This window comes from Nelumbo nucifera, chromosome 6, assembly GCF_055504915.1.
Source record: "Nelumbo nucifera cultivar China Antique chromosome 6, China Antique-T2T, whole genome shotgun sequence".
In the NCBI taxonomy this organism is placed as follows: domain Eukaryota; kingdom Viridiplantae; phylum Streptophyta; class Magnoliopsida; order Proteales; family Nelumbonaceae; genus Nelumbo; species Nelumbo nucifera.
Genome location: NC_142654.1, coordinates 32,715,968 through 32,743,905, shown reverse-complemented (window position 1 = coordinate 32,743,905; position 27,938 = coordinate 32,715,968). Strand labels below are relative to the sequence as shown.

Genomic DNA, 27,938 nt, shown 5'->3' with positions numbered 1-27,938 from the left:
TGCATGATCAACTCACGGTTGAATAATTGAGTTGAGAATGAGACCCAGCCAGAAGAAATAAAGATAGCCCTGGAGAAGAGAGAGAGAGTCTGGACAAAGTTTTTCAGAGGATTCCACCAGGGCTGATGAGTGATGACTGATGGATGGAGACCCACGGAGCAAATTATCAGAGTTAATGAAATGGTTCTTGGACGTTATGTGGAACGTTGACTGGACTGGTTTCACCTGTGGCCCAAAGAAGGAAGGAAGAGTAATTATCAAAGCAACTGTCAGGACAGTCTGTGACTGCATGTCTGCAACTAATTGGAGTTGTTTTGGTTTGGATCTTCTGATGGTGAAGAAAACCAAGCAAAGCAGACAGATTGATAAAGGATATTTGGTTATTGATGAATGGCCTCAGCTGATAGGCTCTGAGCTTCCCCCGCGATTTGCTCTTGGGCTCTTGGCTCTTGGGGATTCTTCAGCTGTCAGAACACTGGGTACTGGGTAGTGGGGAACCCTCTACCCTGGAAGAAAGCTCCCTTTACCCTGGAAGAAAGCAAACAAATCTGATTTCATTCTATTTCTATCATCAGAACTCATAAAAACCCTAGAAGCATTGTTTGGGAACCGATTGGGTTGACCAAGAGACTGGCTTGATTCATACGTCTCACCTAAAGAAAAAGGAATCTTCAATCTCATCATTTCCATCCCATACATCTGTCTCCATGATGAGGGCCACAGCCCACAGCCCCACAGGGTTAGGGTGGGCTTTGGGCAGTAACAAGATGATAGACGTGTGATTTGGGCCTTTGCATGCCTAGCCCATTTGAAATCAGTCTTTAAAGCTTAGGCTTTTTACACACTAAACTACTAGATAGATGGGCTGTCTGTGCTAGATAATAAAATCTAAGCCCACTTTCCATACTACAATAAATTCACCTGGGTCCTGGGCTGTGTTTTGTTTGACAGAAATATAAAGTTGATGCAAAATTTGCCCCACTTGCCTCCTACCTCAATCATCTCGCTTATAAAGTGGAGACTTACATTACTTGCTTCCTACCTCATTCCCAAACAAAGTTAAATCTAAAGCAAAAGTAGAACAGAATTTACACGGTCAATTTGCATTATTTACACCAACGCAAAGGAAATTCACACTCCAAACAAACTGAGCAAAATCTTGTATAGAGAGTGCACCTGAATGGCCGGAAAAAAGCTTGAATAACTAATGCAATCATACTACAATAGACCATATATGGCTTCATATAGCACATTTACAATAAAAAAAAAAGAGATAAATAGGGGCAATAAGCTTATATGATATATGTAAAAATAAATCCATAATGCATTTAAAATTCACAAAGGGTTTTAAAAATAAGAAGGCTTCTCTCAAGAAACCGTTGAACCTAAAAGCTTAAACTGATAGGTGAAGTCCCTGAATAGGTTTTTTATTCTTTAACACACTCCCTCACATGAAAGTCCATCGGGCTCAGGCTTGGAGTGTGGACAATCACAGACCTATCCATACTATGTGCTGAAATTTAATTATTTATAATGAGGGGTGATGAAAACCAAACACTAAACCACTTAGTGAAATAGTCTCTCGTACCATCACAAAGAAGCATTCAACTTAAAAGCTTAAATTGCTAGATAAAGTTCTGAATAAGTTTTACTCTCTAACAAACCCTTAACCAGGTCTAGTGTATGACACTTTCTTCCTATGATGCCGAGTTGATTGGTTATCAGTTTCAAGGTATCATATTTCAGTTTTGGACAACTGCATTTTATAAAATAGTATAGATTATATTACTTTTGGACTCCATTTAGAGCCACTTAGATTATGCATTGATTTCTGAAAAAGAAAGTTGGGTTGGTTTTGGAGTTGTTGTAATATTATATTTGGTTTTTGATTTTGAGAGGTCGGGATTAGATGAGAAAATCAGAAAACATCCAATATCTTGCGTGTTCAGTTTTTTCTTATCTGTATCTATGGGGTTCAAAGTTGAAACCGGCAAATACAATACATGTACCAATTAATTTAAATGCACTTTTTTTTGGGTAAAGGAAGAAAGTATGTTATTGCAAAAGTTTCTCTGTCTCTAGAGAAAACTCATCTCCCTTTCTTCTCTCAATTACCTACTCAATACAAACACGAATTATATTTTTTATTTTATTTTTAATGATGTTGATTAAAGATTTGATGGGTTTAACAACAATCGAACTATCATGACAAGCAATTATTTTTCAAAAAAAAAATTATTATGGTTTTACATTGGTGAAGACCCCTTAGGCTCAATTTGAAAGGATATAAATACAAATATGTAGAATGAAAAACCTTATATTTTGTATTATTTTATGTATTTGTACTCCTTCCAAATTGAGCCTTAATGGTTAAATCATCAAGATCGATAGATGATGATTCGATTAACCGAACTGTGTGCACCCCTAAAGATTCACTACATTGGAAAATAGTTCATGTATACATTATTGGGGGTGGTAATTAAAGAGATGCCACCCATCCTATCATTCTAAATTTCTAATACTTGTTTCAAAGTTTAGACTGTGGGCCGCCACCATATGAATGATCTTTGTGCTTTGGCATTATTTAGCCCTATCTTCATTGGCTCACATTTCATTTCATATCATATAAAATGAACAGTGTTTTCACACATTAGCATTTTGTAAAAAGATCAAAGAGGATAGAGGAAGTGCGGTGAACTTCTCCTAAAATCTAGAGCCATAAACGGTCATTACCCACTACCACTAGGATTGCAACTTGGTTGGGCCCAAGTCGATTTTGACCCGACCCTTTGCAAGGGCTAGGTTTGGCATTGAAGCCTTGTGAAGCCATAAGCCCAGCCCGACCCAATTCCGAGATGTTTAGGGTTGGGCCTTGGCTAGCCTTAACCTGGCCCGACCCGTCCAAGTTCCAATCCTATTACTCAACCCACCATCCCGAGTTCCACACTTCTTCCACTTCAAGTTTTCAACTATATAACTACATTTGTGCTCTCTCGTCGATAAGGTTTTAAAAATCAACCCAGAATCGAAACTGTTTTCGCCACCGGTTTTTTGGTTGATGGTTCGAAGAGATGGCTTGTTCCAATAAAATAATAAAATAATTAAAATAAAAATGGTAAAAAACCATTGAATTGGTTTCATTTTACCCCAAATTCAGTTTTTGGTCAAAAAACCATTGAATGGGTCAATGGTTTGATCGGGACCAATTCAACGGTTTTTTTACCAAAAACTGAATTTGGGGTAAAATGGAACCAATTGCCTAGACGGTCCCTCAGCCAAATGGTCCAACCGTCCAGGTCAATGACGGTTCAAAAACACTATTCAGCATTATATTTCACCTCTCCCCACCTCCACCAAACCAGTCTCTCTGTGATCCAGAGATATACGTGAGATGGATGGTTTGATTAAGGGCTTGATTGATGTAGCCCATGACCAAGATGACAACGACGATGAAGCCAACTCTCTGTCTCGAGAAGAGCGGCCAAGATCCACTTAGCTAGGCACAGGTGAATTCCAGTCTTATGGCCATTAGCTTTGATCCTGTTTGTGTATTATGAAGCTAAGACAATATACAACTCATAGGTGGAACAGAGAAAGGTTGGTTTTGATTTTGTGCTGAAATATGAATTGAAGTATTGAACTTAGATCATGTTTGGGAGTGTTTAAGTTAAAATAAGTGTTTACTCAAATAAGTATTTATTTGCATTTGATACATTTGGTAGTTTTTTTCTCCAATAAGCACTTAAATAAGCATTTGTGACTATTTTGTCTTTCATTTTTTTTTTAAATTTTCAAAATATACCATTGTGAAAGTACTTTTATTAAACTATTTTTATAAAAAAAACTTTTGTGAAAGCACTTTTACAAAAGTGCTTTTATGAAACCATTTTTATGAAAGCACTTCTATAAAAGTACTTTTACAAAAGTACTTTTACGAAAGGCACTTTACAAAAGTACTTTATGAAAGTACTTTCATAAAAGTACTTTTATAAAAGCACTTTTATAAAAAGTACTTTTATGAAAGCACTTTTACGAAAGTACTTTTATAAAATTTAACTAGGCATAATTTTATAAGTGGTATTTTAAAATTCAACTAGGCATAATTTTATAAGTGGTATTTTAAAATTTAACTAGGGATAATTTTGGAAGAAAAAAAATGAATAAGTGCTTATCGTATAAGCACTTGAAAAAAAACTGGAAATTTAGGGTTAAAAAATAAGCCCTTATTTTTAAAATAAGCACCTATTTCGGGCTTATTTCCCAAATACCAGTAAGTGTTTAATGGCCCAAATAAGCACTCCCAAACATTGCCTTATTCGAGAAGTGATTGTGCAGGATGAGAGTAATGAGAGGAATGAAGAATGGGAAAACGTCAGAGAGATCTAGTCCTTCGAGGCGACCCCATAAGGTTATCTTTGTTCTACACATGCGTTCCATTTTCACTTCTTCTCTGCTCTGTTAGTGATTGAAGTGTTTGGTGTCACAAGGCATGGAAAATTATAATGAGAATCAAGAAGTGGAAAATAAGAGCAGGAGTGGACGTGAAAATCAAATTCATTATGGCTGCGTTTGGAAACAATGCAAATAAGTGTGAATGCAAATATGTAGAGTGTAAAACGGTTCATATAAATTGTAAAATTGGGTTAGTTTTGCACTGACAAATTTACCTTTTTACCAAATAGAAATTGAATCAAATTCAGATCACCCCTTATCCAATCCGAGAAGATCTAATCCAATATATATGTTATTTATTTATTTATATAAACATAACACACACACACATATGTTATTTATTTATTTCTAAATATATTATTTATATTGTTTTTTTGTAAATTTGTTATATTATTTATTTTTTATAAAAAAACATGTATATATATATATATATATGATCAAAATAGTTGAAAAGATACTTGTATTTTTTGTTTTTCTTTATTTAAATTGTTATATTTTGTTTTTTTCTTTTAATAATTTATTTATTTGTTTAAATCATATCAAATCGGATCAGATCCGAAGATTCGACCACCTTGTTAGATTCAAATTTAAATTCATGTTTATGAGATCCAATCAAATCTTCGGATCAAATCAGCAATCAATAGTATCAGATCGAATTCAAATATAACTTAATTCGAATCCAATCCAGTTTTGCATCCCTAATTTTTGGAACCTAAACAAATCAACCCATGAGGTCATGGGTTCAACCATAGCTTACCTGTCAGAAGTACAAAATGAAATATAAGCACAAAAATGAACTATAGCTAATTTTTTTATAGATAAAGTTAAAAGGAGAATCTAGCCCCATATTTGATTCTCTAAGTTGAAGAGAAAGCTTCAAAGGTAAAAAGAAGACGATTAATAGACACCTGGTTCAGCAGATGGAATTAATGTACAACCAAACTTTGTTTTGATAATAGTTTTAGAAGGGAAGTAAAGAAAGAAATAAGAAAAGAAAACTTTATTAAGGGGGCGTTCTTTTTTCGGATTTTGAGAGGGGGAAGTTGGTCAATGGGATTTTGGTTCACATTGACCAAGAATCCCATGTTCTTTTTTCAGGTTTACGTGGGGACCGGACCAGAGAAAGTTTATTTTCCTGGGTATCACTTATATCTCCTAGGTAGGTAAATAACTTTCTCACCTAGGGGAAAGTTGCTAACACTTGAATGGGACAAAAATTCCCTTTTTAATAATGAATTTTTATGGCTAAAATGGTTATTTCCTTATTTACATTGCAAATAAAAGAACATGGGTAAATGCACTTACCCGGGTAAGTATTTCCCAATAAAAACTTACCCAGGTAACTGCATTTATCCGGATAAATAACTTACCGAAAAGCAAACGGAGCCTAATAATTAAAAGGAGGTGTCTAGAGACCGTATCCTTGAAACAAAATTAGGGAGCTGGAGATCAATAAAAAGGAAAAAATGAAAATAATAGAAACAAAAGTAATTTAAGAATAACGGGAGTGGTAACCTTTATTTATTCTAGAGGATCTATGAACATTTTATGACTGAGATGTTCCTTGGTTTCCACTGTCACTCAATCTTGATTTGAACCATTTCCCTTTGGATAGGATCACATTTCCTTGCAGGAGTGGCCATATGGACAGAGGTCATTGCACCTATATATTTTCACGACTCCATTGATTAACCTTTGGCCAAGGAAAATATGGCCTTTCATCTTGACACCCTTCTTCATTTTCTTGTGCCATTCCCGTTATCTCTTGCGATTCCGTGTTAGAAAGCATTATATTACACTCTCTTGTTTGGTCTTTTTGTTCCTTGTCTGGTTCCTTATTGGAATTTTGCCGAATACCTTTTGTACCAACATCTATCTTTGTTTCGCATTGTATTAAGACTTGCATAGATGTGCCATGATTTGCACCATTATTCATAGCTTCATTTTCCCAAACACCTAACATATCATGTATAACAAGCCAATCCTTAGAGATATCGTTCAAGGATTTACCATTAAATCTTGGCTTTCGCTCTTCCATCGGAGTTTAAATAGCTAAATCTGGTACAGAAGCAGTAAGTTGATCACTTTGAACACCTCCATTTTTCACAATTTTGACTTCATCTAGATCCGAATTGGTGTTACTGGTAGTAACCGCTGGGGCTATATAAGTCAAAACAATTTCTGTTCTTCTTTCGGTTGCAGTAACCATTTCTATTCGTCACTTTACACAAGTGCTTGGCTATGTTACAAATTCAGGCTGTCTACAAGAAGCACCAAAGGTATAAAAAGGGTGATGAGCATGGTTACAGCTACAACCCTTAGAGCAGAAAGGTTGATTTGTTTCTCATTTTTCTTCATTTCTCATTATTTGTCTGAAGCTATCAACGATAATGCCAATTGTTTTGGACCATATTTTACAGCCGGATAATGAGGGAAGCAGTGATGGTTAGGAGACTGTTGGCAGAAGGCCTCTAAAACATCCTCATAAGGGTTCTTTCCATTTCACCCAACTACATCTTTAATCTTAGTCTTCATGCAATTGTGAGTGTTCTACTATTTAGAAACATGATAAACAAGAGCTTTACAGGTACTAGACTCCAAACAATTTGAGGTAGAGTATAGCATTATGACTTAACTAAGACTTCACCCATTCAGTTGCAGAGAAAAAAAAATATTAAGAAAATATAGAGGAAAAAATAGGATTACATGGTATGGTATGATACCATGATGAAAATTGAATGTCATCAATTTCAGAAATGCATGACTATAATGCCTTGGGAAGAAGAACCAACCGTATCATCCCCCATTATTAGCTTTTATTTATCTTAATCCTAAGTCTTAGTCATAGTAGGACTTTTGTTTATGGGCATTTTTTTTATTATGGAAAAGTACGGATAGGCCCAATGTAGATTTCTGAATTCCTCTGTAGATCTATAAACAATCAAAATGTCAAAAACCCCCATTCTATACATCAATGCGTGCCTATGGATTGGCATAAATTCCGAATTGGCGCCTACCAAACTGTACTTTGGACCTAAAAATTCTGACCCTGGACTGAACTGACATTCTCCCTTTATTTTAAACCTATAGAGACGTATGTAAAAGTATAAAACCACACTTTAAGTAAGGATGCACAAGTATTTATTTTAACAACCACTTAAGATTGTTTGGTAACCCACTTTTCAAATCACTTATTATGTTTTTAAGTACTTATTGGGGTGGGGATGTTTGGTAAACTACTTTCCCCATAAGTACTTATATTGACACAAATGACAATTTTAACTTTCACTTCACTCATACATATATACAATGCTTTCACATGTTATGCTATACATTTTAACTAAAAGTCCACATGGACTCACATGTGAATCTCCATGTAGACCCAAATAATAATAATAATAATAATAAGCTCCCATCTAAACTCTCATACTAGATTGTATAAGAAAACCAGAACCTCAACTCGAGCAAACTCTCTACCAAGGCACATTCTGAGGCCTCCTCTACAACTCTATTTCCCTTTTCTCTGCCAAACAACAATTCAATGTTAGACCCAATGCAGATACACAAGAAATCCAATGCTCTACTAAGAGATAAATTATAGAAGAAGAACATACCTGCGAGGACTCGCTGGTAGCAGTCGGGCATCTCAACCAAGTATTTGATCAACATCATCATGGTAGAACTGTTGGTGTCATGCACGACATCCATGACTAGTATAACATTGTCTATAATCTCCTCGTTGCTCAATATCTTCCTGTTCTCGTCTCTCCCCTTCATCAAATGCGAGATCAGATCTTCTGATGACGACTCGCTCATCGTCCCGCTCCTCCGCTTGCTTTCAATCACCTTGATCAGCTCTTGGCATAAATTGGCCACAAACTTCACCACCTTGTAGTGCCTTGTGCCCGGAAAATAGATGGGAAGCTAAAACATGCCTATGAGCAACATGTTGAACTCTTCCAGGAGGTGGGATTGCCGGATAGGGTCATCTATGCTCGCAAACACATTGCAGGCAATGGCGAAGGAGTACTTCTTGATCAACGGGAATGCCTTCACCTCCTTCTTCCCTATCCAATCATCTCTGAAGCACTCTCTGCACGTCCTACTGAACCTCTCCACGAGTTGGTACATCACCTCCTGGTTTAGAAAAGATGTGATCAACTTCCGGGTATGGATTGCCTTCTCGTAGAGAGCTGTAAAGAAGGCGTCGCCGAACAACTTCTTGAGAGAAGGGGGCCACCATGTCACAGAGAAGGTGCATAGTGGTGTATCAAGTTCTCGTGTTGGCAGAGAGATAGAGACAAGGAGAGAGAGAAAAATGAGAGAATGAGTGTGGGGGTATTTTAGGTATTACAAGAAAATATTAGGGACTGGTTCATCCCATTTTTTTGGAGAAGTACTTCTTCAAGAAGTGCTGAAAAAAAGCCAACTTGAAGTCACTTTTTTATAAAAAAAAGTACTTCCCCACTTTTTTATCAAACACACAAAACTACTTAATGTGTGGTCCCAGCTCTTAAAAGAAGTACTTCTTATTCGTGTTCTCAAACAGGGGCGAAATATTTTATTTAAAAAGAAAGGGATCGATAAATCATTTTAGTGAATAGCAAGCCCTAAGTTTGTTGGGCCTTATTTATGATGCAATAAGCATTTAATGAGACTATAAGTCCTAAAACAATTAAATTTATATAATTAATAATTTTATAAGGTCTTACATTTATTTATAAAAGGGTTGTCACTTCTCCTATCTTAACAAGAAGGTTTTTTTCTCTCACTTTAAGTTGTCACCTAGGAAAAGGGAATTATTTTCCCTTTTCTACCAACTTTAAGTAGGGTCATATATGTCACCCTAGGAAGAGAAGACTTTTTTCCCTCCTCTAATCACCTTAGGAAGAGAGAGTTATTTTCTCTCCTTTAACCATTTTAAGTGGAATAACACATGTCACCCTAAGAAGGAAGAGTTTTCTCTCCTTTAACCAATTAGGCCTTATTTGCATTTTAGGAAGTTACTTACTCAAGTAAATGCACTTACTTGGGTAAGTGTTTCCTTTACTAGGTAAGTGCATTTACCCATGCTCTTTTATTTCCTAGGTAAATAAGAAAAATGATCATTTTAGCCATAAAAATTCATTATTAAAAGGGATAATTATTTGTCCCATTCAAGTGTTGAAAACATCCCTCCAAGTGGAAAAGTACTTGTCCACTAGATAAGTGATACCCAAGGAAAACAAATTTTCCATGGACCCAACATAAATTTTAAAAAAGAAAAAAAAAACATGGGTATCTTAGTCAATGGGAACCAAAATCCCATTGACCAACTTCCCCCCTCTCAAAATCCAAAAAAGGAACGGGCCCTTAGAATTTGTCTACAATATTTCCAGTATTAAGAATCAAGGAAAAGAGAACAAAGAAAATTAGTTTAAAGAGCATAAAAAAGGATGAAGAGGAAGGTAGAGAATCTTGTTTTCCTCTTACACCTTTTTACTATAATAGCCTTAGTGCCTCCCTTATGAGATGGAGGACTGTATTCTTTTTATTCCTCTCACCTCATTTTTTTCAGTGTCTCATATTAAAATACATGTAGGGAGATAATCATCTACAACCCTATTTATGAAACTTGGTTAACTATGGATCTTTACTCCATCCATCTTAACCCATAAAATTACTATTTTATATGTAAAGAGACAATCATCTACAATCTTGTCCATGAAACTTGGTTGATTATGGTTTCTTACTTCATTTTGACCTCAAAAACCATTATTTTGTGTGAGGGAAAAAAATGTCTGTAACCTGGTTTAAAAATCTTTGGCTAATTATGGTTCCTCACACCATGATAATACAAATAATCATTATTTAAAAGTCACTTATAACCTTATTCATGAAAAATGGCTATTTATGATCCCTATTTGCTTGTTATGCATGGAGAAAAAAGTTTATTTAAGTATATTTGCTGATTTATCTCAAATAAAGAGGGAATATACACCAAAATTTTTAAAGAAAAATTCTACTTAGCTGATTATGCTTATTTGTACTTCTAAACCAAAATTAAGAGGTTAGTAGAGATGTAATTAATGGAATATCTACGTAATTTCTTAAATGAAACTTACCCAAATATCAAAAAGCCCAGTTATTATTAGTCTAATTGAGTGAATTATGTTGTGTGAAAATTTATACTAAAAAATTGTTCACTAACACAACCATATAAAATCTTTCTCCTCTTTGTTATTTTCTTGATATTTTTTCTTCATTGAGGTTTTCTGTAAGGTTAAGGTTGAAGTTGATAGATTCCCAACATTGCATATATGCCACTTCTTTTTTTTTTAATTTGGAGAAAATGAGTAAAAGAAAAGTTTGAAAACAAATTTTTTGCCTTCCATTCTTCGGTAAAAGATGGGCATCATCTGTAGTGAGTCGCTTTTCTACTAAATATGGTGTTTGAAACAAATCTATGCACACATCCTCCTCTTTGAGAGACTTTGGTCATCAAAAAACCTTCATTTCTTTCCAAAAAAGATCCCATCAAATGGCCATAAGCACCACATAAAAGACTTTACCTTCAATGACAAAATGAACTACGAGCCATTGGGAGAAAATTGCAAATGGTCTACCAGGATGAGATAAAAAAACATCAAATAATGTTGATAGAAATGAGGTTATTTTATGATTCAAATAAGCAGTTCATTTTTACTTTTTAATTTAATATTCCATTGATTTTCCATTTCTTTTCATTACAGACTCACGTTTGAACTACTTGAAAAAAGAAAATAAATTACTGATTCAGCGAATTTCCCTGTAGTGCAGATAATATATAAAGCCATTACCCAATCTTGATCCCATCTACCTACAGCCCAGCATGCACACCCATTCTTTCTAGTTTCAGGATAGCATCCGATCCAGATTAGACATGATGCTAGCTTATGTTATTTCTGTCAGACCATTAGTGATGTCATATATTGTATAATATTGCAATCACGATTTTACAATTTTACCTCTGTGAACACTTGCAGCCAGACTCTAAAACCCAGCAGCTTACAATTTAGTTTGAATGGAATTGTAAGTATATGTGAATGCAAATATGTAGAGTGTAAATTGTTAAGTTGGGTTAGCTTTGCATTGATAAATTTATATTTTTATCGAACAGATTTTTAGCTGTAATGGATGCAAATATAAATTCCAATAAAACATATGTAAATTCCACTTGAATACAAATTTACTTTTTTTTTATTGATGTACTTTTACATATTATTATCAATATAAATATACATTGATCTGTCTTTTGTCAATGCAAAATGTAATGTTGTCAAACATAGACAAAAGTGAAACAGAATGCAAATTTATCCTGAACCGGGATTTACACTCCATTTGCATCATTTCCAAACGCAGCCTTAAGTCCATAAGCACTTTGGTTGGAGTAAACCCATTTCGAAATTGCCTTATATACCCTGTGTTTCTATGTAGGCAGTGAGGACAACCATGTTCTGTCGGGTCCTCGTCCTGTTAATATCAAATGTTATCTCCATGGATGTGTTTCCAATAGCCAAATGTTGAATGGCAGGTACAAAAGTAGGATATCAAGCTTGCCTCTCTCAGTATAGAACCATGTATAATGAACTTCAGTGATATTCAGGATCTAGTCACCGATTGGAACTGATGAAACCTCCAGAGATGTCAACTACCCACTACCCACTTCTGGTCAGTAGGGCTGTCAATGGACTGAATATTGACCCACCAAGATCCGGTCCAATATGTGTCCATTACAAATGGATCAGGTTTAATCCAATTCAATAAACACTTTGAATTGGACCGGTCCAATTCAATATGTTTTATTGGACCGTCAAACCTGTTCAAATTGGTTTTAATTCAGATTGCATTTAATCTAAACCTGGTCCATTGACACCCTTACTCTTATCTTTTGCCAATGCATTTATGGATCGGATATTGATTCAAACTGATCTAGTCCAATATAAATCCATTATAGGCGGACAAGGTCCAGTCTAATCCAATCCAATAAATACTTTGGACCATTAGATTTGGACTGGTCCAGTTCAATATACCATCCAACTCGTTCACATGGGTTTTGATTTGGACGGCCAACCCAATCCCGATCCATTGACACCCCCCTACAGTGGTCAGACAGCACCTTATACACATAAATGAATGACAACACCTTATATTCATTAATTAGTCCTGTTTAGTTGTTTATATGGTTTATTATGAAAAAAAACTACTACTCCTTGTGGTAGTAAATTTTGCAAAATAAGCATCTATCTCATTGTACATATAAGCAAGTTTGCAAGTCCAGAATGATTTGCCATCTCATAGTGACTTTTTTTAGTCAACGTTTTACTTTTATATATGTTACACCTATCATTTTTTTCTTTTTATTGCAAGCAAAATACATTTATATTATGTTTGGTTTGAAGAAAAAGGTAAGGAAAGGAAGGGAAATGCAGGGAAACCTATACAAGATTTGTAAAGGTTTTCCTACCTTTCCCTTAGGAAAAACTCAACCTTCTTGCTACTAGAATTTCCCTATTTTCTTTGAAGATATACAAATTCATTCCATGATTTTGAAATACTATGCATCATTTGTTTTAACCTAGTCAAAATAAACAATCGAACTGGTAGTAGGCATTAAGGGTGTCAATGGACCGGTTTTGGATTGAACCCTGTCCAATCCAAAATCAATTTGGATGGACCAAAAAGACATAGTGAATTGGACCAATCCGGTCCAAAATATTTATTAGATTGGACTGGACCTGGTCCGTCCATAATAAATTTATATTGGGTTTGGTTGGAGTAAGCCAATATTCGACCCATTGATATAAGATAAGAATATAGGTGTCAATGGACCTATCCAAAATGGTCCAAGTTATTCATAGGATTGGATTGGACCTGGTCCATTTGTAATGGACTCACATTGGACTGGATTGGATTGGACTAAATCCAGTCCAATCGACACCCCTAGTAGGCATGATATTTATTTTGGAAATTCCATCCTCCTGAAATTTCTAAATTCCACAGTCAATAAATGATACATGGTATTTCTACTCTGTGTTGTTCTAAAATGTAAGCAAGACAACAACAACAACATTGAGGTTGCCAAGGGACTTCAAATCTTGGGTCTTTTTGTTCTTCGAGGAAAGTTAGATGGTTTAAGACTTTAAGGCTCAGTTTGGAAGGAGTACAAATGTAAATATGTAGAGTGAAAAACCTTATATTTTGTATTTTTGTATGTATTTGTACTGTAAATATTTGCATTTATACTCTTTCCAAACTGAGCTTAAGGTAACATGGAAAAACCTACAAGAAGGATGGTGAAGGATCTTCAGATAAGATTCCTGCATGGCCCAGAATATCATTGCCCTCTCTTGGAAACATTAATGGATATGAAAGAGCCCCAAAGAAAGAAGGATGTAAAGTTGTATTGACTGTTAAGTTTTAACTATCTATGGTACATAAATTGTCACAGATAGCTCTTGTATACAAGCATACCCAACCTACAGAGCATATATAGCTTGCGGACTCTCAAGCTCGACTCCACTCCCAGTCATGGCGGTGACTTGTTTTGCCTATGACTCCACTCCTTTGATTCTAAGCCAAGTCTCATTGATTCCTGCCCTTGTAGCTGCTGTTAACTGAATGGCTGGGCAAGAAAGAATGGGTTCCGGATTTGGGTAATGAATTAGAATGTTGAGATTGGTGGATTATGGTAAAAGGGAGTATTTGGATGGTGAAGGGACAAATCTCAATTGCATAAAATGAGACTCAATTTACAATGTCTACTGTTCCTACAATTTTGCCTATGAAATTTGGAATGCTTTGGACAATAAATATGCTCTAGAAAACGTTAATATATGTGTGTGTGTGTGTGTGATTGTCAATTTCTTGTATTTTACCATGAAAGAAGACATTAATGTGTTTGCCTAAATAAATGAGTTTTAAGTGCTTGTAGGGAAAATAGCAAAGGAAGGCATGATATTGCTAATGAATTTATTGACAATTCTCTCATAGAAAAATTGCCATATACATGGAAAGATTTCAAAGCAAGTATGAAGCATAAGAAAAAGGACACTACTTTAGATCAAATCGTGGTCCAAATCAAAATAGAAGAAAAGAAAAGAAAGAAAGATGAAGATAAGAAAAACCAGATTTCCAAAACCAATCTAGTAGAGGAAACGGCCACAAAATTCAAAAAAAAAAATCTGAATGTAAAAAATGATCAGAAATTCAAGAATTAATAAAAGAAAGGAAAATGCTATGTATGTGGCAAACATGGGCCTTACAAGAAGGAATGTCGTTACCGAAAGAAGAAAGACGTTGGGAAACCAAAGGTCAACTTAAGTGAAGATGTCATTGCAGCAATGGTTATCGAGGCAACCCGAAAAAGGCTGGATTGGGTTAGGTTGGGTCATGGGTCAACCCACTGACCCGATTGTTAGGTTTAATTGGGACTATTTATGTATTCTCATAAGCATTTTTTTTTGTTTCATCTTTCCTATTTAATCTTTACTCTTTGAATTGTTGAATGTTCAAGTTTTTTTTTATTTTATGTTTGGAATTTTAAGGTTAATTCCTTTCATTTTGAAAATTTTCTTTATTTTATAAATTTTTTTGTTATTTTTAGGGATGACCCAAATTGACCCGTGGGTCAACCCTAACCCGAACATTTAGGGTTAGGGTCGAGCACTCGCTGACCCAACTCGAAATTCAACTTGACTCAAAATCAACCCAAAATGTCTTGATCTAACCCAAACCCAACCCAATTGCCAGGTCTAAAACTAGGATGCTAATTAACGCTAAGGGTCTATTTGCTTCCCTGAATAGGTGCCTGTAATTGGAATCAAAAAGGCCCATTCCTATTCCAATTGTTTGTTTGATCGGAATGGGTCTCCTCGTATGAGGGAATGGCCATTCTCGGTAGGGTTGTCAATGGGTTGGGTTGGACCTGATGGACTCGAACCGATTGGGCTAGTTCTAGTTCCTGGAGCCGATGGGTCTATTTTGATTCCTGATATATTGTTCCAATTCTTATCAGGGTGGGATACCCGATTGTCTTAGAGTTGATTGTTTCAGTTCTGGGTCTAAAATTACAGATCTTATCGAGTTCTATTCGATTTTGGATCCTTAGTAATTCTTATAGGGTTGATTCTAGTTAAATACTTAAACCTAACCCACTGACAACCCTAATTCCCAGCTCCTCCATTAGGAATGGGATTCCCAATCCAAAATCTCTCAAGAAATAAAGAATCCCCGATCCCGACTTTAAGACAAATCCTCATCCCTAACCTTAATCCCCACCGGCCACCGGGGATAAAAGTTATCCTCCATCCCCATCCCCCAAACCCCAACGAAGGCGGGTTCTCCTTGGGGACCCAAATCCCCAAAATTTTTTCATTAAAAGTACTTTTTGGAAAATAGATTTACTTAAAATAAAGAATTTTTTAAAATATAAATTATATCTTAAATAATAATATCATATATAATAATATAAATTTAATATATATATATATATATATATATATTATAATCGAGGTTGGGGTAGGGTAGGGACTTCACTTCCCATCCTCATCCCCGCCCCCACCAGGGCAATCTCCATCCCTGACCTAATGGGGTTGAGGAGGCTAGGTACCCAATAGGGATGGGGAAAATTGCCATCCCTAATAACTCCTAACAAAAACACTTTCCTAAACAATAATAATAAAATATCATTAAAATAATAATAAAATTAGAGTACTTTAACAAAATATTCATAATTTAATAATAAAATACTAAGATATTGATTTATTAAATACCAATAAAACAATCATAAAGTACTAATAAAATAAAATAATAATAATAATAAAAACAAAAATAATAATGTAATAATAAAACATCAATAAACTAATAAAAATTGAAAATTTTTGGTTGATTTTGACTCCAAATGAAGCACCAACATCGATTGGAATCCGACATCAATTCCTTTTTGAACCAAACAGGCATTGGGAACAAGTGATTTTGATTCTGATTCTAAAGGATAGGGGTGCTCACCGAACCGTGGGGCAATTTTCTGGGCCAAACCGACTTGTTCGGTTTATACATTCAACTGAACTAAAACCGAACCGATGCAATGCAGTTCGGTTTTTTGGTTTTTTTATGCCCTCAAAATTAAAAAAGGGGGGGGAATGGAGATAGGGAGAGCGGGAGTTTGAGAGAGTGGGAGAAACACAGAGAGCTCAGAGACGAGAGAGAGCTCAGAGATTGGGGAAGAATGAAGAAGAAAATTGATTTTTGTGAGCGTCGAAGGCCATCGCCCGTTGGTCCATTGAAGCTATTGCAGTTGGGAGCACCGAAGGCCATCGCCCGTTGGTCTATTGATTTTTGGGAGCGCCGAAGGCCGTCTATGAAGCTATTGCAGTTCATTTTAGGAGCGCTGAAGGCCGTCGCCTGTTGGTTTGTTGGGGAAGAACGAAGAAGAAAACTGGCTGGGAGAGTGGGAGTCTGAGAGTCTAAGAGAGTGAGAATTTGAGAGAGAGAGGGAAAGAAAGAGAAAGGGAAAAGCAAATGTTTTACTTTTAGGCTGAAAAGTCTGGCTGTTCGCAGTCTGGCAGACTGGCAAACTGAAAAGTCTTAGTTCGGCAGATTGGCGAACACTCTAGAGCCTAGACTGCCGAACTGAAATGTTTGTGTTCAGAATTTATTAGATTTTCAAAAAACAATAAAAAATAATATATAATATTAATATAATATATATAATATTATATAAATATATATTATTGTGTATATATCAGTCGGTTCGGTTAACCACCGGTTTAAACATCGAACTAAACCGAATTGACCAGTTTGGTTAACCGATTTTTTGGTTCGGTTTTCTGGTTTTTTTTTTTTTTTGCTCACCCCTACTAAAGGATTCCAATTCCAATTCCAATCCTAACCACAAACCAAACAAGCCGTAACTTTTATAAATAAATTATACATAACCACCAAATACTTAGGAGTGGTAAACCTTAGCTTCCCAAACTTCTTAGGGGATGTTTGGTATCATTGTCATTTTCTCATGCAACAATCACATCTTGGAATTCAATAAAGTAATTTCAAGTTTTGTGCATATTTTATATTGTTATTTAGTGTCTGCCATATAGGCAATAAGGAGAAAACATTGTTTCTATTGCAAGAAAATGTCACAATGGCATTTTCTCCAAAAGTTGCTCTCACACAAGTTGAAAACACTCAACCAAATAAGAGAAAGGGAAAGAGCAAAATGCCTAATGGCATTGACGTGGAAGAAATGATTCCAGTACCAAACACCTTAGATTCCAGCACTAAGTTCCCCCTAAACTTCTTTTATTCCAACACTTTTCCCTTTGACCTACTAATGGGGTTAATGGTATAAATAAAATTCCTAAACTTCCCATTTAAGATACAAATATCAAAATAATGAAAATAATCAACCTAAAGCACAAATCGTTCTCAAGGTGTTGATGAACCATCATTCTCATGTTCTCAAGATGAATCTTGTTGAGAGAAAATTGAAAGAAACATGTTAGTTTAGAAAAATACAGTTAAAAGTGCAAAATGTTCTCATAAAATAACATAAGTGTAATTTGGAATTTTGGAAAAGTTTAAAGAAATATTCCATGAAGTTCAAGGGGTTAAGCGTCACTATCTCTCAAGTACACTATCACTTTTTTTTCAAATAGATCTTATACATTGGGGAGTCCAACTAAGGTTCATTTATGATATTATTATTGCCCTTTAAATCAAGATTTAAACCAATCACACTAAAGACATTACATGATCTGCTTATTTTTCATTAGTTCAGGTGTACTTACTGTCAAGACTTTAATAACATCAAATATGTTAGTTGTGATGTATCATTTTATCACTAGTTGACGTTTTCTGCTTTGCATGTAGTTCAAGTGTACTTACCATCAATTTTTTTTTTTTACTTAACATGTAGTTCATGCACCATAGATTTTGCCATATATCAATTCTCAATAGAAGACAAACTACAAACCCTGTATAATAGCTACCCACACATACCCACAAAACACTACAACCAAAGATCAAAGTATCGGTATTATGTATTGTATCGGACAACTCAGATACGGATACACTTCGAAAATACATAGACACAAATGAAAAATATATGAAGATACTTAAGTATGCTAGACAAATGCATACAAATTCTATATAGATATTAATAACACTAAATTTAAGGTCAAAATAGCCACAAGTTATGTGTAAATACGTATTTTAATATATATATATATATATATATATATATATATATGAATATTAATATAGGGGATGCATAGATATCATATAATTTTACTGATAATGCAGAAATCAAGAGTCCAAAACACATAAAGTTTTTTTTACAAATTAATACATGAGCAAAACCATAATTATGTTATTTTCTATTTTTCTATTAAAGTCCAAGGCACAAAACATATACAATTGTTATATTTGAATTATTATATTATTTTCTATTTTACTATTTTTAATTTATAACATTAAAAATATCAACTAAACTTAACTCTCAAATGTTTGCTAAACAATATTTTTATTTTTATAAATAATAAATATTTTATTATAAAATGTAAATTAAAATATCAATTAATGATCTATAAAAAGTATCAAATCCATTAAAATTTATAAGATGCATATCATATGCAAATTAATAATTTTTAATTACTACAATAATTATTCCATTATTAATATTTTTGTTTTATAATTTTTTGAAGTAAAACATCATTTTTTCTATACAAATGTAGATTATTGGATTTGATCAATTCAATTTATATTATATTCTTGAATATTTTGTAAAAAATATTTTATTTTTTGTAAATAATAATATGTTGTTATTTAGTGAAAATTAAATTATTAAGTAATAATTTATAAAAAAGATAGGATACACATCATGTGTAAACTTATAAATTTTAAGTACTAAAATAATTATTTTATTTTTAATATTTTTATTTATATAATTTTCTTGAGATTAAAAATCATTCTTATATAAATATGAATTTGATAGATTATCGATTCCATTAGTTTATAAAATACTAATTTGGAATATTATTATTTTTAATCTTTAGTTGAAGTTGTTGAACATAAACATATGTTATTTGTTTGGATTGCATGTAAATATAAAGCTAATAAAATTATCTTATTTCATTTATTCTCATAGAATGGAAGATGGCATAGTGATTTAAGATTGCATTTAAGACTTGGGTGCTGGGTGACTGGATTCAAATCACTCCATTTGCATCTTGTCAATTGTCAATAGAGACGCATTTGGACCTATTTTTAGGGTGCAACAAAACCATTATGCAGATCCAAAATGCAAAGAAGTAATTGAATTGGATGGAGTTGTATGTATGTATGCATGTACCTATACATGTATGCCTGTCCTGGGCTAAAATTTAGAAACTCTCCTCAAATCAAGAGTACGATTCCAGATCGACTCTTACCCATGTTATGCATCAAGAGTGTTTGTCTCTTGACATGGGGCGTTTTGGTAATTACAACACTTTTCATGGACACAAAGTGGCAAGAGTATGATTAGCATTCCTTGTTCAGCCATAGTCATGGAGACCTTATATCAAAACAGAACAAAACATAAATACCACCTAACCGACTAATCCAGTGCATTTAGTTACAACTCCTCTCTCCATTATACTTTGGTGGCCTTTGGTAAAATAGATTCTGATAATAGACATCCCTTCACATGGTATAAGTAGGTAGATTCATGTAAGGAAACTCACTAGCTTCTTGAGCCTGACCCAGTTAGAAAACCTTCCTCCACATAAGGAGTGGAATTGGTACTTGGGTTGAGCTTGTCTAAATGACCCGAGTATCTTCTTGATGGCAAGCTGGTTTGGAGCTCAATTGGAATCCCTATATTCTTCTGTTCCCCTTTATACATGTTAAAAAACAATGCTTTTTTTTTCAAACCAATTGTGAGGCATTTCTCTTGAAATCAAAATTCATGATGGACCATTTTCTACGTTTCTGATATTCAACAAGAATTCATATGACCAAGAATTAATATCTGCACCAGCACCACAGAAGGATAACCAACAGTATGGCCTGGAAGAATGTTGGTCAGTTTGTGTTTCTAGTTCTTGTGACAGAAAAGCATTGAATAACATGCACAGTAAGGGAAAATGAATTTTTTTCTCTCCACCGTCCTATCAATTATGACATTATTTACTCACAAATATAATTAAATTGATACTGTGTACACGCTTGACAAAAGAAACTGTATGACCATGTTACATTGCATGTTGCTCACCCAGGAAAAACAAATGTTGCACTGCACCCTGACCTATAAGAAAGGGCATTTAAACAGCCTATAGTGACAACCATAGAACAACTCTGAATCGATTCAGCAGGGTTGCTGTAGTTTGTATCCTCCTCTTTTTTGCTAGCTACTTTCCTCCGCTGAATCTTACAAGAACAGAAAGAACAGAGTCTTGATCAACTATACAGCAGGCCATGTTAAATCTGCAAGTTCTTGCACATTTGGACGGATTTGATGTGCATACCTGAATAAAGAAATAAAGGACCCACTTGATTAATCTTCTGGTACAAGCAATGCTTAGACCTGCTGAAGAATCAAAAAGGTAGCTTGTCAGAAAAAAACTATGGCACTTTGGTCCTCTGCATGTTCATAAATCGTCTTCTACCAACTACATTTACATTCTCGCTTAGACTTGCCAGGTGGGCCATCCGCCTCCTTGCAGATTCAGTGGTGCCAATCTGATCCGGATTCTTATCAGAGTCAACCGAGTTAGTACCAGGGTAATCAGGGGTCCTCTTCTCAGAAGGACTTCCCTCTTCACAAACTTGGATGGCTTCCTTCAAGCTCTCTACCACTCGACTCATCTTTGGACGGTCTTTTGGATTCTTACACAGGCAACTATCTGCCAATTTGGCAATTCTCCTTGCTGCATTAAGAGAATACTGGTTTTGCAGTCGTGGGTCCATTATCATGCAGAACTTTCTACTGTCGACAGGGAACTGTCTCACCCATTCTAGAAGCTTTTGCTCCATTCTTGGGCGGTTTCTCTCCAATGATCGCCTACCAGTGAGGATCTCATATAGCACTACTCCAAAACTCCATACATCACTCTTAGTTGTGAGATGTCCAGTCTCAACATAGTCTGGAGCTGCATACCCGTATGTCCCCACCACCTGATTACCAAGAAGAGTTCTCATGGGCATGGGAAAAAAAAAGTATGATCATGCTAAGTAATGTGATTCAAAAAAAAAAAAAAAAACAGGCGTTCCATCAATGGACATTCAAGAACATTAGTTACAACATCGTAACATCTAAAAGATAATGGAAATGTAGATGATTTGACAATGATGCTTCGACTTTGGGCATGGAGTTCAGATCTACTGTCCAGAAAATGCTGGCCACAAGACACTACAGCTGCACATCAGGAACATCTCCAAATGAAAATAACAACATGTAGAAAAGCCCAATGTGCGGCTGTAGGCTCTTGTAGTCAGCAGATCTGGACTCAATTCAAAAGATTGCCATCATGTCCTATTATGATGCTAGGCTACATGCATACTTTCTGCTATATTAGGAGAAAGTTTACCCAATATGCAACCCACGAATATCACCATGAATTGACAAGCATGCCGTATACATAGTTACATACCGCTGTAGAGACATGAGTGTGCCCATCTGCCGGTCCCTCCCTTGCAAGCCCAAAGTCTGATAGCTTTGGCTTGAAGTTCTCATCCAAAAGCACATTTGATGATTTAAAATCTCGATATATCACCTTCCAAATTAGTGAAAACTCCATGGTTAGTACTTTGGTTTAAATTATCTTCATCCAAAGTTATCCAATAGACTGATAATTTTCTACATGTTTGGATATGGTTATGTTCTAGTCATATCATCTTCATGGTCTCCTATTGTATCAATAATGTTTTAACTCTTTTAACATTTCAGTCCTTACTTCACAACCTTTGAAGGCTTGATGCATGTAAGTATCAAATCAACATGGATATGATGGTTTAAATTCAAGGTGGGACAAGCCCATCCAAAAAATGGAATGTGCTTTAAGTCTGAAAAGCAAAATTTATCTTTCTAAAGATTCCAATTGCCAGCTAATAGAGAATTGAATTTGACTGCACTATGAAAGCAAAAGAAGACCAATTCATCAAATGTTTAGAAGTGTCCAATGACTAGTTGAGGTCAATTATTTATGGATTAAGCAACCACCACCCCCACCCCAAGAAAAGGAAAAAAAAATCGAGAATAAGACCATAGTTTTCCCTCTCTTGCTGCTGGAAGAAAGCTACTTTAAGTCAAATTTTGTATATGTTCTTGCATGATGAAACTTTATCAAGTCTAGAAATAATCAGTATAAAACTCCCATGGTGCCTACATGGATTCACTAAAAGCAATTTATGAGTGGAACCTGGATTTCCAATCCTTCATGCAGATAGGCCAATCCTTCAGCTGCTCCAAGGACTATTTCTAACCTCCTTTTCCAAGGAAGAGAAGGAAAAGCCTTGCTGAAAAGATGATCTTCTAAGCTTTTATTTGGCATAAACTCATACACCAGTAGTCGTTGGATCCCTCTTTCACCATCTACAGCACAGTATCCTATGAGTTTTACAAGATTTGGGTGATCTACAACACCTAGAAATTGAACTTCCGCCACCCATTGTTTGTGACCCTGAAAGCAGAGAAAAACTTAATAAGAAACTAATATATTTCTGGAAGAGACAAATAGACAGAACCCATGTACCACAATGATTTATGGTCAAACAAGAAGAAACCAGAAATTATTACCATAAAGGGTACTAGCCAAAAGATTAAACACTGAAGTTACATCGATTTGTAAATTTATTTGGTAATTGCTGAACCATGATATTTCCAGAGCTAGTCAAGTCTCAATGCCTCATGGAACTAAATATATAATATGGCATCTATGATACCCAGATTCTTCATTTTACCACAAGTATCCATCTTATACACAACACAGCATGGGAACAGGATTAGAGTGTATGCTGTGTCCAAATTAAACAGAGGTCACTTGCATGATTGGAAATTAATATTTATCCTCCAATGAATGATGTATCCATACATTAGTAGTAGTTGGTAGATTAATTTTAGCCAACTCCCTATATCTCACTGTTCTGAGATCAGATGAATCCAGTTCCTAGATGCATACTTACACCCAAGTCCATGGATGGTACATACAACCATGAATTTTGACAAAGGTCCAAGCATTTGAAATTGTAGAACATTATTTGAATAAACTTAAGTAATTAAGTTGCAAAGTTTGCTATCCTTGCAGTTTAGAAACTTCAGTGCCACCACTCCAAAGGAAATGGATAAAAAAACATAAACAAATACTTGATATTGACTAGATAACTTTGGATAGAACCATTTTGGTACTATGGAGAATAGTAATAAAGAACAATACACAAGATGCAAATATAATATGATTAATGAAAAGGTTTCACCAAAGAAATAAAGAGGTAAAACTTAAAAGTGGGATAAGCATCTATGGTTTTATTTACTAATATTAAACTCAGGTGAAATCTATTATCAACTTTTCTCCATTGGTACCCTAAGTTGGCCAGTGGTTACTAAAAAAAATAGAAGAATCTATATGAAGATCAAGGCACATAGAAGAAAAGGTTGATAAAGTATTTGCTGGGCTTATACTGATTTGTTCATTGGGTTTGTCTCATGCTGATACAGAGGGAGACCTTAATGTATATATCTAAGTACTGAAAGTATGCAAATAGACATGTATAGCTCATGTATAGTGAAAGGCTATAAAGAGGTAACTTCGACCCACACAATTATGAGGGAAACATGTATTATGAGGACTCCTATATAAATTGTTAAGTTTATTGATTATTAAACTCAATTAGTCACCCTTTAAACAGACACCAGAGAATTCTAAGTGCAAATATTCCATGATGCCACAAAAAATGAGAAATTATGAAGAGCTGTTACAATGGTCCTGAGGTTGCTGAGGTGCAGTTACCACTGCCAGTGCCATGTGCACCTGGGCTGCTGTAACCCAAAGGCATTGACACCAAGGGTGCAACATGAACATCTGGGAAGTGGAAGTAGATACAGCTAAGGTGCATTCACCAATCACCACTACCAAAAGCAAGGTACATGGTATATTGCCTACCATAGCGCTGACCTTGACCTACTCTAGCACTTATCTGCCTTAAGGCTGCAAACAGATTGGATCAAATTCAGACTATAGATATCTGACGAATATGTAAAACATGGATTCAAATCTGGTTCATTAACATATCTGGATATCCAATTCAATTTGAAGCTCAGTAAATATGTATAAAAGCAGCATAAATCTACAAAATAGATTGTATATACACTGTAAACAGAAAAAAAAATACATTTATCTAAATTCCAAAACCCATCATATTTTCAAATCCGATGTGATCCAGTTATGGATAAATGGATATCCAAATCTGATTTAAATGAATCGCATTTAAATTTGAATCAAATTAAATCAGATCCATTTGCAGCCAAATATCTACCTTTATCTCTAGACCACTTCAAGAACATAATAATCTTCAAACAAATAAAAAAGTAAATTGGAAAGTACACTAAATTTGGAAACCATCAAGCCCCTAAGAAGTAGTAGTTGTGTTACAGGATAAGTGGGTGCAGATGTAGATCTATGATCAGTCTCAAAACGCAGAAAAAGTGGCATTGGTTGAAGTTTCAAATACCCAAATCTTATTGACTTCGATACTACCACTGTGGAGAGAAATTAAGACTTACAATTTGTAACTTTTATAGTCTTGTGCGATGCAAGGACATGCCTTCTCAAACTTGGCCCTGTTTCCGTCAACAGAGACGCATTGGTTCAAGTTCAGCAAGAAAATTTACATTGAGCTCTGATAATAAAACATGTTGCGGAGCAGTGACAGAATTTTACTGGGATGGAGAAAAAAAAAAGAAACGGGAATAGGAAAACGAAAGATCATAGAATCCAAAAGTTCTGATTGTCCCCTTTTAGGTGCAACTGTGCAAGACAGTTTGTTATGCATTACAGACTTTTACAACTTTTAACTGCATCTGTGTCTATCGAAGTGTCAAAGGATCGCATAAAGAAGCTCTGGAGATTCTTAAAGAAAAAAGGGAAACCATAAGAACAAAATCTGAAGATAATAATCTCATAGTTATGATCATCAAACACTTCAGCACAATTTACTCTTTTTCTTTTCAGAAGAAAAACAAACCTAATGTGAAAGACCCTATCTAACCTCAAAAAAATTACTTGAAGGAAAAGTTCCAATTTTCATTATAAAATGGCAGAAGCAAACAAAGAAAAGATGACTTCACCTGCAAGCCATCCCTGTTGAGCTTTTTCACGGCAACCACTGTTTTTTCTCCCTGACCATTAGGGGGCTTGATAAATCCTTTATAGACACTCCCGAACCCACCTTCCCCAATCTTAAGCATCCTGTTGAAATCATTGGTGGCGTTCCTCAGCTCCGAGAACGAAAAGACCCGCAAATTATGCGCCTTCTCTTCGTACAACTCCGGTATGCTCCGCTGGGAAGCTTCTGAACCTGAAGATTTGACTGCCCTCGGCGAATTATCCGGCGGGCTTCTATTTTTCAACTCTGGAGCCGAGTTCTGTTGCCTGGATTTTGATTTATCCTTGAAGTAGAATAAACACTTCATGGTTCAAAATTCAGTGTAAATTCAAATTTAAGCGCTCTTAATTCTAAGCACTCGAGCTGGTCGTCTCTGATCTCTTAACTCATCCTCGAAAAACACACAGCAAAAGCCTCCCCGCAGTTGAATTCCTATTGGTATCAGCCGATCATCCAAAGACAAGAAAACCCAGAAAGGAAATCACAAGAAATAGCCCAGATTGGAAGGCCAAAGAACCTAGCATGAAGGGAACAGGACGCAGAAGCGAAGGTAAGCAAATTGGATATGAAACAGAGAGGCGAAGAGATACGAAGGAAACCAAGATAGAAAAAGAAGAATTTAAAACCAGGGAAATTAGGAAAAAAATTAAAACCCAGAACATATAAATAGCGAAAGAATCAAAAGGGCGAAAGCCAGATGGCAGATGAATAAAGAAAAGTATGAACAGAAGAGAAAAAATAATAGAACCAACTGGGTTGAGAACCGAAAAGAGTATCAACTGAACAGAAAAATAGACCAAGCTCAACCCTCCCAAAAATTAAACTAATAAATAAATAAAGCAGACCCAGGTGGAAAATAAAAGTAAAGGAAAAGAAGACGTACAAGGTAAACCCTGTTGAGGTGAAAAATAAAAAATATTTGCAGGTTTGAAAAACAAAAAACTTTCTCCGGAAGAGGTGCTGTAGTTTTTATACACATTGATGGATAACCATCACCTGCGTTGATTCATTAATTATTATTTATGTCCCTTCGAAATCTTTAGACGCGGTTTGGGGAGATCAAGTAGAGGTAGACCTTCTTTCTTGTTTATTTGGTTCTCCCAATCGTCGCGTACAGGTTTGAAGCTTGGACTGTTATGCCTACAAGGAGAGAAGATGTTAAGTCATTTTTCAAAGCTGAACTCTAAAGTCTCTAACCATAACCAAACTCCCCAAAACCCAGTTTCTGCAAATCCTTTTTCCTCTCTGTCTCTGTCCCTATCTCTGATCTTGACGAGGAACGCTAGCACCACGGCAAGCTTCACAAAGCTGTTAGTCTGTTACAGTGATTTGAGCACACTGTATTTTGTACAGTCTCTAACCGTCTAACGCATTGGTTGTTTGAAGTTACGGTGAGAAGGTGACCGTAGCGCTAGCATTTCTCCATTTCTGCATGAACTGACGTGTATGCACTGACGTCAGGACAGAAAGGATATGGATGAAAATGTGACGCAGCCTCTCCAGCTGTCATGAACACGTGGCATATGATCATAGGTGTGGCCCCACTTTTTCTTCTCCCTAGACCACACGAAATTAATTATAAATACTTTCGGTCAATGACGTGGACCAATACCACGAGTCACGGGATTCGGGCCGGGTATCTTTACAGCGGCCAGATACGTCTACCGTACAAACCATGCTATCCATCGAATACCACACATCCGGAATATTGTATATGGGACCCACTCCAAAGCCGGAAAAAAAAAATTCTTGACTGGACCCGGGGGTGAGATCTCAGGTCTGAGCTTGGATTTGCACATCATACGAACTATTTTATTTCGGTTTCATCCTTATATTCAACTTACCCATCAAAAATAAAATAAAATAAAACTCCATGACCGGAATTTCCCAACAAAGCCGCAGCGTCCATGACTCGACCCGAACCCGACTGTTCATGCCTTCCTACTTCACCTAGTATTATTATTAAGGCCTGTTTGACTAGAGCTGAGGTAGTTGAACTGAATGAGTTGTTATGCTATATTTTAGTGAATGTTTGGGAGCAATAGCTGAAGTTGGGTTGGCTATTATGCCCTTCTATATATTACTCTTAATTTTGGTTTCCATTG

At 35.4% G+C, this 27,938-nt stretch overlaps 1 protein-coding gene across 11 annotated transcripts; it reads right to left on the bottom strand.

Moving 5' to 3' along the window:
* Positions 1-20,581: 20,581 nt before the first annotated feature.
* On the bottom strand, positions 20,582-26,637 carry LOC104606397 (putative serine/threonine-protein kinase PBL19). 11 transcript variants are annotated; one of them, XM_088890576.1, is made up of 6 exons: positions 25,796-26,637; positions 22,872-23,132; positions 22,104-22,226; positions 21,133-21,627; positions 20,979-21,040; positions 20,582-20,880 (listed from the first exon to the last, which is right to left on the bottom strand). In XM_088890576.1, exons 1-5 carry the CDS (start codon positions 26,138-26,140, stop codon positions 21,032-21,034), a joined length of 1,233 nt encoding a protein of 410 aa, XP_088746702.1. In that variant the 5' UTR covers positions 26,141-26,637; the 3' UTR covers positions 20,582-20,880; positions 20,979-21,031. The 11 variants fall into 11 exon arrangements, with proteins under 11 accessions (XP_088746702.1, XP_088746703.1, XP_088746704.1 ...); XM_088890577.1 differs by having other exon boundaries at positions 20,582-20,874; positions 25,796-26,630; XM_088890578.1 differs by having other exon boundaries at positions 20,979-21,037; positions 25,796-26,630.
* Positions 26,638-27,938: the final 1,301 nt, after the last annotated feature.